Below are 12,684 nucleotides of genomic sequence, written 5' to 3'. Positions count from 1 at the left end.
TGAATATCCTGGGTTTTGGAGTATGTAACAGACTTAAAAGAACAGTTTCTCCCTTCCTTCTCTCTTCCTCACAGTGCCCAACCATGAACCTGACCCTTGGTGACTCAGATGTCCCCAGTGATCATCCTAGTGTCAGCCCAGATCAAACCTTAAACGATCAGACCGATCTAGGAGTGGAAGCACTGACTGTGAGTCTTGGCATGACTCCTCCTGCACACCAAGAGAGGTTCCTAGACACTTGGTTCCTGTAACTTCTCCTAGGCAAAGGACGCAGCTTAAGTAACTCTCTGGACTCAGTACGCTAGCCAATAAGGCACCAACATCTTGAGCACTGCACATGGGCACAGCACTTACACAGACCTCATGTAACTCACTAACCTAACAAGAGGGTGGAGAACACTGTCCACATTTTATCTATGGGGAAGGAAGGACATGTAGTGGTGCTGCTTACGGCTGCACAAGGAGGAAGTAGTAGAGCTGGGATTCAAACTCAGGGCTACTAGGTTCTAATGGCAAACAACTTTCTTCTATGCCACAGTTGCCATCGTGGATACTGAGAAGAACTGATAGCTCCAAGAGACCCATAACCATCTACTGGACACTGAACACCCATCTATTCATTAAGTAAACATGTCCTCAGTCTGTTCTGAGCCAGATTCTCTACTGGTCACTGGCAATATATAAAGACAAATCACACACAGTCTCTGCCCTTAAGAAACTAACCTACTAACAGCTAGTAGTAATTTAAAAACAGGAATCTAAAAGACTCCAGTGAAGGGAAGTTAGGGAAATCATTCTGGAAGAAACAGTACCTGGCTGAACTAGCTCAGTATCAAGGTATGTGAGGGGTAGGGGCAGAGGAGAGGAACAGCAGAGTAAGATCCAGCAATACCTATGCTCAAAGAACTCACCGAACTACAGAGATAACTATGATACATATACAAGGAAAGAGCACAAACTTCCTGAATGAAGGTCCACATAGGTAAGCCATATAAAAGCATTGGAGAATTGAGAGACTAGATGCAGAAGGTAAGATCAGGAAGAACAGCTAAAGAAACAGTGAACAAAAGATGATGATGATGATGATGATGATGACGATGATGATGATGACGATTCTTTGAGACAGAGGCTCACTATATAGCCCTGGCTGGCCTGGAACACATACAAACCCAATGTTTGCTTCCCAGGTGGTGGGATTAAAGGCATGTGTCACTATACTGGGTCAATATTTAATTTTTTTTCTTATTTTGTTAGAATTACTTAGAGCTCTATCCTAGTTCCATTTTTTTCTTCAGTTTTCATTTCCCAATGAAAGAAAAACATTTATTCAACATAATCTAAAGTTTATGCTGAGGGCAACATATTACTTCAGGCCCCAGTGGAGCGCACGATAGGAGAACTATACAAAGACAAGAAGGTGCTTGAGTAGACAGCAAACAACCAATATGGTGACACCTTTAGATGTGAGCTCCAAACCAAATGGCATAAGGAACTAAATTATTAATTCAGATTTGAGAATAGGAGCTGTCGGGAAGGAGTCATTGTTGCTGGTTTATCCGTTTCTGTTTCCACTCAAGATTCATTCCCTGGTGCTTCCCATCTACAATGTCAACTCTTTAGAGCAGTGGTTCTCAGCCTTCCTAGTGTTGTAACCCTTTACTACAGTTCCTCATGTTGTGATGACTCCCAACCATAAAATTCTTTTCATTGCTACTTCATAACTGTATTTTACTAGTTATGAATTGTAATGCAAATATCTGTGCTTTCTGATAGTCTTAGGCGACCCCTGAGAAAGGGTCATTCGAAACCACCAAAGAGGTCGCGACCCATAGCGCAAGCGCCAGTCTAAAGATAAAAGCCACCAATGAATGCGTTACACAAGTGTGAGCTGCATCCACTCACAGGTGCAAGGTCATGTACGTCTGTAAAAGAGAACTCAGAAGGCAGAGTAGGCAGTTTAGGGGCTGAATCCTCAAAAGAAATAGAGTTTGCCAAGTGGAGACAAGGGCATGGAAGAAGGCATAGAGATTAATGCCCACAGGACGAGAAGGCTTGAACTGCGGACTTTGGCTTTTACTCTCCAGGTAACGGGCAGCCACTAAAAAAACATATAAGCCGAACAGGATCGTGACTGGATTTTCGACTTTAGAAAAACCTTCCGTTCTGCTTGGAAAGTGGGATAGAAAGCCGAGAGTAGGTGGCTCAACCACGGACGCCAACAGCATCTGCATCTCAAAAGAAGGACGGGAGAGTAGGCGGTGGGAGTGGAGGACTGGAGGCTGAAGGGAATCCCTTCGGAGCTGCACATTCTGGGGAAGGGCTACGCAGTTCTAGGCACAGCATAGCTGCCGGGAAAACACGCCTCCCCTTCCTTCCCTCTGGGGAGGAGCTCGGGCCAGAGCACGTGACGCCTGGGGCGCCCACCTTTACTCAGGGCAGGCCTCTCGTCTATTCTCGGTTTCATGGGTTTGCCACTTTGGCCTCCAACAATTCAGCTCAGTGTTTCAGTGCGCAAAAGGAGCCCACTCTATACCGAACGTCTCTCTATGGGCTTCCTGAGAAGCCTGCTTTGGGAACATAAACCTCAAAGGAGTCTTTGCCCACAAAAAAGATGGCGGCACACGCCTTTCACTGGGTGCGCGGACCGGCTCTGGCGTCGGCCCCACTGGGCGAGGCGCAGGCGGAAGGGGCGGCTCTGAGATGACCGGGGACCTTCCTGGGAGGGGCTCTGAGCCTGGAAGGCGTGGCCTAATCGGAATCGTAGCGTCGGATTGGTCTTCCGCACGCTGGGCGGGGCCTCCGCAACACCCTGCCCCTCCCTCCTCGAACCGGAAGTGTCTCTCGGTCTTTCCAGCTGGTTGTCATTTCACTCGGCTCGGTCCTGAGGAGAAGGACTCAGCCGCGGCTGCGGGACCCGGGCACCAGAGGCGGTGGCGGCGGCGGCGGCGGAGGCGGCGGCAGCGGCGGCGGCGGACGGCAAAGGAAGACGAGGAGGAAGAAGCAAAGCAAAAGAAGAGCCAGGCGGAGTCCACAACGACGACAGCTGGGACTGCGGGACCGGGGGAAAGCGACGGCGGCGGCGGCGGCGGCGGCCCAGCAACCGTGAGGAGAGACAAAAGCCTTCTAAATTGTAGTTTCCAAGCAGTGTAGGGGGAAAGAGAGCGCAAGCCCGGGGGGAGGCCTTTCTCCTTTAGAGTAACTACGGTAGCGGGGTTTTCCTTTTTGTCCATCCCCCCTTCCCCCTCCCCCCCGGCGGAGAATCGAACTGAGAGAACTGAACAAACCGCCCCTGGGTCCCATGAGGGAAAAAAATCCCGGAGCCGCAGAGAGGGGAAGAGGCAGAAATCGCAGGACCTTCCAGGTCGCCCCCTTGGTCCCCGCACCCCCGGGCCGCCAGCTCGCCCTTGTCCAGTCTCGCTAATCCCTCCTGATCGCGACACCCCCCAGAGGGAGAAACGGGTGTTTCCAACCCCTTTAATGGGGGAGAGGAGGCCGAAGGGACAAGAACAGCAAACGCAGCAAGATCTGCACCCGGAGCCCCAGGAACAGCCCCAGAGGCCCACACTGCACCCTACAAAAGAACAGAAACAGGACCAGGAACAGCAGAAACCTCCCTGCAATCATCTTCCCTTTAGTCAAGGCTGATTTCCTCTTTGGCAACCAGAAATTCACCTCCCGCCCCAGATAACCTAATATAATCTATCTATATATAAATATATAATATATAATGTTCTTAAATTATTCCTGATTTTTTTAACCAAGCTGCCAAGTAAAGAACGTATTCTCACATTAATCCTATTCTAATTTTTATGTGAATCTAAACTGCTGAGGAAGACCATATGTGATTGTTAAATTTTATATATATATATTTTTACTCTGCACAATGCTTATTCTTCTATATCCATAGATGCTTGAGAAGCTGTGTTTTTGTCATTCATGTACATTTTCCTTTGGAAAAAGAAAGCGCCTATTTTACTAACCAAAGACTTGATTTTTACCTTTTTCCTTTTTTATTCCCGCCTAAAAATAAGCCCAATTGGATTCATATCAATATTTTAAGAGATTTTTTTTAGTTGTTTTTCCTTCCAGAGAGACCAGAATTCCAAATCAGAGATACTTAGGGTGATAAGCTGTGATCTTTGAGTTAGCTATAAATAAGATACTTCAAGCAAGCAAATTTGAGATACAGAGGAAAAGACGCGAGACATTAGATTGTCTTTTTTTTGTTGTGAGATTCTGATCCTAAAAATAATAAATGGGGGATTACGGGTTTGGAGTGCTAGTACAAAGCAATACTGGGAATAAATCTGCTTTTCCAGTCCGATTCCATCCACATCTGCAGCCTCCACACCATCACCAAAATGCCACCCCCAACCCTGCTGCTTTTATAAATAATAACACAGCTGCCAATGGCAGCAGTGCTGGGTCAGCTTGGCTCTTTCCTGCTCCAGCTACCCATAACATTCAGGATGAGATCTTGGGGTCAGAAAAAGGAAAAAATCAACAGCAGGAACAAGACCCTTTAGAAAAGCAACAACTCTCCCCCAGTCCAGGTCAGGAAGCTGGAATATTGCCTGAAACTGAAAAGGCAAAAGCTGAAGAAAATGCAGGGGACAATTCTTCAGAAAACAGCAATGGAAAAGAAAAAATACGCATTGAATCACCAGTGTTGACAGGGTTTGATTATCAAGAAACCACGGGCCTCGGTACTTCCACCCAACCCTTGACATCTAGTGCATCGTCCCTTACTGGTTTCAGTAACTGGTCAGCAGCGATAGCACCTTCTTCCTCCACGATAATCAATGAAGATGCAAGTTTCTTTCACCAGGGTGGGGTCCCTGGCGCTTCAGCTAATAATGGTGCTCTGTTGTTTCAAAATTTCCCCCATCATGTCAGCCCTGGCTTTGGTGGTAGCTTCTCCCCTCAGATCGGTCCTCTCTCCCAGCACCATCCTCATCACCCCCATTTCCAGCATCATCACAGCCAGCATCAGCAGCAAAGGAGGTCTCCTGCCAGTCCCCACCCCCCACCTTTCACACATAGAAATGCTGCTTTTAACCAGCTGCCTCATTTGGCGAATAATCTTAGCAAACCTCCTTCTCCATGGAGCAGCTACCAGAGTCCCTCTCCAACCCCCTCTTCTTCCTGGAGCCCAGGAGGTGGCGGCTATGGTGGCTGGGGAGCTTCTCAAGGCCGAGATCACCGCAGAGGGCTGAATGGTGGAATAACACCCCTGAACTCCATCTCACCTTTGAAGAAAAATTTTGCAAGCAATCATATTCAGCTCCAGAAGTATGCACGTCCTAGCTCAGCCTTTGCTCCCAAATCCTGGATGGAAGATAGCTTGAACAGGGCTGACACCATTTTTCCTTTTCCGGTAAGATGTTGTTCCATTAATAAATTAGGATGTATAAGGAAGTCATGTGGTAGAGTATCTGTGGAATGAAAGAATTGGAATTGTCTGTGTCTGTATTACAGATCTTAGAAAATAGATTGCCTGTCTTTACTTTAGCAAATGAGTGTAATTGGAACAAAAAATAGTCACTTGTTTCTTGGGCCTTAATTTTTCCCTTTATGACTACAGATATCAGGTAGTGATAGCCTAATTACTTATAATACCTTTCTTGTTTAACAACAGAATTTTCTTCACTTGCTTAAGGAAGAATGGTAATATGTAGCAGATGTGTGTTTTGTTGTGAAAACTAATGAATGTTTTCTGCCTATCTGAAGAAACTAACTAAAAATGACCTTTTTGACATTATAAGGTAGGAATTCACTAAAACCAACTAACTGCTAGGTTGCAGTTTTCCTCTTGGCTATATTTAGACGTGGACCTTGTAGTCTGAGAGTCTGAACTGATCGATTCAGCAATTCCTCTTAAATCTCTCTGCAAATTCTGACCTTTCTTGTGTCAGTAAGGACTACTGCTTAGGGAGAAATGGTAGATGGGGTTTTTGCCATATTTAAAATTATTATTACCATTAATTATTATTTGCAGTGCTTGGTGTAGAACCCAGAGCCTTCTAAATGATAACCATTTTTTTTTTTTTGAAAACCATGAAGGTGCCATGCCTTTTTTTGTTTTTTTTTTTTTGTTTTTGTTTTTTGTTTTTTTTTTTTTTGTTTTTTTTTTTGTATCTGATGCCCTGATGCCCTTCACTCACTTGTTTATTTTCCAGTGTTAACTCTAGGGGTGTAGATAATTAAACCATTCCTAAAAATAGATCCAGGCAAAGATCACTTGTCTTTGTTGCTACTAGTATATCCTTTATCTGGTAGGAGTAACATTGTTTGATGTTTTTGAACTAATGAACAGCCAGTTTATCACAGAAACAAGGTAAAGGGAATTTCAGATCAGCTGAACATCACTTGTCACACTCAGTGTATGTATCATAGTGTATGATCATTCCTGTGTCCTTAGAAAATTTATAGAAAGTAATGAGGTACACCGAACCTCTCCTCACAGCAACCCGCAAGGTAAGTTTATCGTTATCCCATTTACAGATAAGGAAACTAAACACGGGATTAAAGTTATTTATACACGAATGTGTCACACACATGCATTACAGCCAAGGGGTTATTTTAGATACAGTTCAGCAGGGACTAAAGCATAGTATAAGATAGTCGTAGTGTTCCTGGTTAAGGGAAGTGAAAGTTTGCTAAGAGAGCCCTATGTCAGTCCAAGGAATTAAGTATCTTTTCACTCCTTAAGGATACAGGTGCAAGGCATCTTAAAATATTTGGTCAAATTTAGTGTTAGTTTTTTTATTTTCAAGTTTTTTTCTTTGTTGGCATTTGCTATTAGAAAGCATTATTTTTTGCTCAGGCCAAAGTGAAGTTGTCATGTAGTGACAGATAAATAGCTGCTCAAGACATTGACAATGGCTTTAAAAAGTTGTTTTTAATATTCCTTAAGACATAAATTTTAAAGCAATTTAATGCAAAGGTGACTCACAAACTATTTATGTACTGCTAATTTAAAAAAATCTATACCTTGGGCTGGAGAGATGGCTTAGCAGTTAAAGAGCACTGACTGCTCTTCCAGAGGACCCAGGTTCAAATCCCAGTACCCACATGGCAGCTCTCAATTGTCTGTAACTCTAAGATCTGACACCCTCACACAGACATACATACAGGCAAAACATCAATGCACATAAAATAAAAGTATGTATTATAAAACAAACCTATACCTTGGGGGCTGGAGAGATTGCTCGGTGGCTAAGAGCACCCACATGGCAGCTCACACAACTGTCTGTAACTCCAGTTCCAGGTGACCTGACACCCCTGGCAAAACACCGTTGGACATAAAATAAAAATAAAGTTTAAAAACCCATACCCTTTAACTAGATTATGATTAGTGTGAGAATTGCATGCACTTTTCTTCCTTATTTTCTACTTCTTACACTAACAGTAAACTTATGTGACCGAATGATCACTCACTCTGAACTTACTAACTTTGGTAGAGAACTATTCAGGGAAAATGAGAAGTTCAGGAAATAAAATATCTATATATGTGAGTCAGGTTTTCTCCCTATGCGGATGGTAGGATGTGTTGAACATATGGAATCTTTTGGATCAATTAAACTTATTTTTTAAGTAGCAGACTGAGATTGATAATAAAGGCTGTTGTTAAAAACTAACCCTCTCAGAGGGCAGGGGATATTCATAATAGAACACTTGTTTGGCTTGTGTAAGGCTTTGGATTTGCTCTCCAGCACTGAAGCTTTTGTTTGTTTGTCTATTTTTTTTTTTTTTACTTTCCTGTTGCTTTTTCTTGTCTATTATGCTAAGGATAGGAAAAGGGGTGGCCAGTAAACCTGGTTTAAATACAGAAAGGCTGGGCATGGTGGTGCTCGCCTTCAATTCTAGCATTTCAGGGGCAGGTAGATCTCTGTGGGTTTAAGGCCAGCCAGGGCTACATAGTGAGTGAGACCTGTCTCAAAAAAAAAATTGTTTTCAAATATGGAAAGATTAGAAAGTGGATTGTTTTATGCTCCCCATCTCCATAATTTTTGGTACTGGGCTTAATATGAGATTATAATAGTCATATAAATCAGGATAGCATGTTATGTTAAAATAGAAATTATCTGAAACTTGCCTAATATTGGACAACTTTTATTTAGTTTGAAATGAAACAGAATTTTTTTTACATTTGTTTACTGCAGGTTTGCTTTTGTTCTGGCCAAATCCTGGGTTTTAAAATTAATGTTTAATTTTTTCAATTTTATTTGTTTTGTACATATACACATGTGTACGTGTGGGGGTCAGAAGATAATTTACAGGGTCCAGTTTTGTCCTTCCACCAAGTGGATCCAGGGATCAAACTCAGGTAGTAGCTTTTATCCAGTGTGCTGTCTTGCCTGAACTCCTCCACAATTTTTTGTTAATTTTCTTATTTATTTATTTATTTATTATGTATACAATATTCTGTCTGCAGGCCAGAAGAGGGGCACCAGACCTCATTATAGATGGTTGTGAGCCACCATGTGGTTGCTGGGATTTGAACTCAGGACCTTTGGAAGAACAGGCAATGCTCTTAACCGCTGAGCCATCTCTCCAGCCCTTTTTGTTAATTTTCAACCTTCCATTTTGTCGACACTTAGGAAGCCTGATTATACACCCCCATGACTATATAGCCCCCTAACTGATCCGCCAAAGAGGTATATTTTGAGAAAAAACTTTAATTAAAAGTTATTTCTGAGTTTTTACGTAGTCTAAAGCTTCATGAATTGAAGGTATGAATTGAGAAGTCATAACTTGAATCCTGTTTTCAGATACATTAAATTAATATGCATTTAATAATATATATGGTGCTTTTTATGTTGTGTTTTGTATGTTAATCCATTCAGTAATCCTATGAGGTAGAAATTATTATGTACCTGCAAGATTTGGCTCTTAACCATTATACTATAGCACCTCTTCACAACATAAAAGGCTTAAGTTTGGGGTGAGAGGAGCTCCTCCCACAAGCATGCAAGATGAAAGGGGAAAAGTTAACTGTATGTGATGACCAAAAGCTGATTGTAACCCAATATAGTTTCTGCTACTCTGGAGGCTGAGGCAGATTGGAGAGTCTAGAAGTTATGGCCAGCCTGAGCAACTTAATGAGGCTTTTCATTTAAAAAGTTGGCTCTTAGAGTTTTAAAAGTAAAAAATAATAACATATTTGTTTATTAACTCTAAATGTTAAACTTCATAATGTTAAGGTCAATAACTAAATTTCTTATAACATTTGTTTATTGTATTTATGTGTACGTGCCAGTGCCACTGTACATGCCTGGAGGTCAGAGGACAACTTGTAAAAGTTGTTTCTCTCTACCATGTGGGACCTGGGGATTAAACTCAGGTCATCAGGGTTGGCAGCAGTGTCTTTAACCAATCTCACTGGCCCCAGATACTTCTGTTTTGTTTTTCAAGAGAGTTTCCCTGTACCTTTGGAGCCTGTACTAGAACTCTAGACCAGGCTGGCCTTGAACTCAGAGATCTGCCTGTCTCTGCCTCCCAAGTGCTGGGAATAAAGGCTGCACCACCACTGCCTGGCTTTATTCCTTCATTTTTCATTTGAGTAGTTACTATATAACAGAAATGGGTTAGGCGCTTTCTGATAGGCTCTATTACTCCCTGTAATCGAATTCCTCAATTCCGTGACTTTTGGTTGTATTGTCCTGACTTCAAAATAAAGAGACAAGGCTCATATTCATGTGACTAAGGTATGATTTGACCCTTACATTTAGGAGAAAATAAGTCTTGTCTGTCCTGCTAAACACATCCTGGAGCTCCAATTCCAATTTCCAAACCAAATAATAGATTGGGATGCCTGCCAGTAATTATATTTGAATATAGTGCCTTATTGGAGTGATGCCTAGATCTGTCCTTACAGGAAAAGTAGAGCAGAATTCCGTAGTCTATATACTATTATCTAAAGCTCCATTTATGTTCCCATCTCCATTAGCTAAGAACCAGGAAAATGGCCACAAAGATTACCGTTAATCTTGATTGGTAGAGAGAGAATGCAGGACTTTACTTAAGGCTCCATTTGCTATTCCTTAGACACAACATCACAGGTTTATTAAATTGTCTTAATTTCACAAGTAATTCTTGTCACTTAATAACTTACTAGGTGGTGTCAGCATTGTGTCTTTAAAATTTTATCGTGTGCTTATAAATAGAAAGTCACTATAGTGCTTCAGGTGACAAGTCTTAGTGAATTATTAAACATCATAACATGCAACCTCATTCCATTTTATCTTTTCTTAATTTGATTCCAAGAGAGATTTTTGCATAGGAAATATTTTGTTTGACTTAGACAGAAACCAATTTTGTAATTGTGAAATATGTGTTGGATGTGTCTAGCTCTGTTAGAATTGAAATACTGGAAACATACTGGGAAAGGGGTACAACTTCTTCCTCTTGTAGAGGGCGTATAACTAGATCTGCTATTACCTGGTAGAGCTGAAACTAACTAGAGTAGACTTTTTTTTTAAACCCTTTCCCCCTGTTTTTCCCTCATTTAAAAAGAATTTATTGATTTTTATTTTATTTGTCTGAGTGATTTGCCTGTATGTGTGTCTATATACTTCATGAGGCCTAATACCTGCGGATCTGAAGAGGGCATTGGATCCCCTGGAACTGGAGTTACAGAAGGTTGTGAGCTCCCATATATGTGCTAGAAAGGAGCCCAGGTTCTCTGCAAGAGCTCCCAGGGTAGAATTTTTAGCCATATTTTGTGTTGTTTTCAGGAAAGTCTTGAAATGTGATCAAAAAATTGCTCTAAAACCTATCAGAAGAGCTTACTTATTGCAAGCCTAACGAATATGGTTATTGCTAATTTTTAACATAAATTTATTGAGAAATTATGTTATAAAATAGGTATGGGACTCTCACAAAAATGATTCGATGATGTATTTTATAATCTCTTTCTAATCTTTGCTAATATTGGAGTGATATTTAACACGCATTTTTCTTAACATTATAATCAAATCATAAACTAAATAATTTAACTCCATTTTAATTCAGGATCTAATTGATTAAACTTTAAGACAAACTAACAGATTCAGCTGTAGATATATTAGAAGTGATATGTAAATGTGACCATTAATAAAATAGAAATTTCCAAATTGGAAATTTGTAAATAAATTCTTAAATAAGCTACTTTGTATACCTGTATACATTACTATTTACACTCTGACAAAGTGATGTGACCAAAGGCAAACTTTAAGCCTTTGCATAGCAGAATTCCAGTACTGCTTCATGTCAAAGAAAACCCGATCACTGTACATTGTCCTACCTCTCAGGTTTATGGGCTGAATTATTAAACTTCAGCCTTGAGTTATGCAAATACTTCCCATATTGTACTGTGCTGGGCCTGGACAATCTGAATTTGCAGAGTGTTTTTTGATATACATCGATTATTTTTATACAGCAATTGTATATTGCATTATGTATTTCAAAGCCATGCTTGTATTTATAATGTGAGGTACATTTTAAATAATAATCCTTTCAGGAAGCCTAGAGGGATGCATCCAACTGGTAGGTTCATGGTGCTAGCTAGTAAAACATTTGCTGCCACTTTATTGTCCATGAGACCCCAAGAACATTTCTACCCCTAAAACAATATTAATTATGACAAGACAGATCTGGTCTCTACATATGGCTTTGCTGTTTATTAGACATATAACCCAGGATAGGCATGCTGCTCTCCTGATTCTCCCCCCCCCCTTTTTTCATTTCTCCAGTCCTTTTGAGAGTAAAACGAAATTATGCCTAGTATTTGTCTTTCAAAAGATTCTGTTATTAAAAGAAAACAAAATTTGCAATAGCAATTTAGTCAGGGCTGGCAAGTTGGCTCAGCAGGTGAGATCACCTGTGGCCAAGCCTAATGATATGAGTTCAATTCCTGAAAACCACATGGCAGAAGGAAATAGCCAACTGCTTTAAGTTGTCCTCTGATCTTCATTTGTGCATGCACATGCAACACACACACACACACACACACATATGTCATTTAAATGTGGAAACCATTGTATGACTGGAATGTGATAATTGAACTTAATTTTAAAGAATATTTTCATAAATGAATTATAATTTTAAAAATTAAATTATTTCACAACAATAATAGTGGGACTTGGGCTACATAATGATCTTTATTTTCCTGAACACGAATAAATACAGTGTCTGGCTGATGATTTCCCCCTTTTTAAATAAGGTTTTCTCCCCCATGTATTTTTTTTAATTTTTTATTTTGGAAAATTTTAAAAATTGACTAGACAAAATAGTCACCTGGCATTGGCAGTCTCTGGCTCCTGGACAATCCTCTCTCACACCCCAGAACTCTTCTTTGCCATTTATCTTGAAGCAGTTCTTAGACATGGTAGGGTTTCATTGTAAAAGTATACACTTCTCCAAGGTACGGAGTCTTTAAAGGGTATACAAAGAGTTTTCCAAGTGTCTTTTAAAGATCCTGATGGCTCACATTTCTGCTGTCCCTGCTCAGCCTGTTTTCCCTGCTCAGCCTGGTGTTACTCCCACATACACCAATGGCCTCATCTCTTTCTGGGCTATCAAAAAAAAAAAAAAAAAAAAAAAAAAAAAAAAAAAAGACAAACAAGCCCAGCTCTGAGAATATCCATTAGCAGGGTATAATCTATAATCTTGGCTTTCTTCTAATTCTAGGCTACTGTGGAA

At 40.9% G+C, this 12,684-nt stretch overlaps 1 protein-coding gene across 4 annotated transcripts in view; it reads left to right on the top strand.

The window, feature by feature from the left end:
* Nucleotides 1-2,892: 2,892 nt before the first annotated feature.
* Nucleotides 2,893-12,684, top strand: part of Cpeb4 (cytoplasmic polyadenylation element binding protein 4) — a 58,326-nt gene continuing 48,534 nt past the window's right edge. For all 4 annotated transcript variants that reach the window (XM_057773602.1, XM_057773605.1, XM_057773604.1 and 1 more), the window contains exon 1: nucleotides 2,893-5,377. In XM_057773602.1, the coding sequence (XP_057629585.1) occupies nucleotides 4,256-5,377 (1,122 nt within the window). In that variant the 5' untranslated portion in view covers nucleotides 2,893-4,255. The remainder of the gene's footprint in view (nucleotides 5,378-12,684) is intronic.

Source organism: Chionomys nivalis, chromosome 7, assembly GCF_950005125.1.
Source record: "Chionomys nivalis chromosome 7, mChiNiv1.1, whole genome shotgun sequence".
Taxonomy (NCBI): domain Eukaryota; kingdom Metazoa; phylum Chordata; class Mammalia; order Rodentia; family Cricetidae; genus Chionomys; species Chionomys nivalis.
Note: the sequence above shows the minus strand (reverse complement) of the source record. Positions and strands in the feature narration are given on the sequence as shown.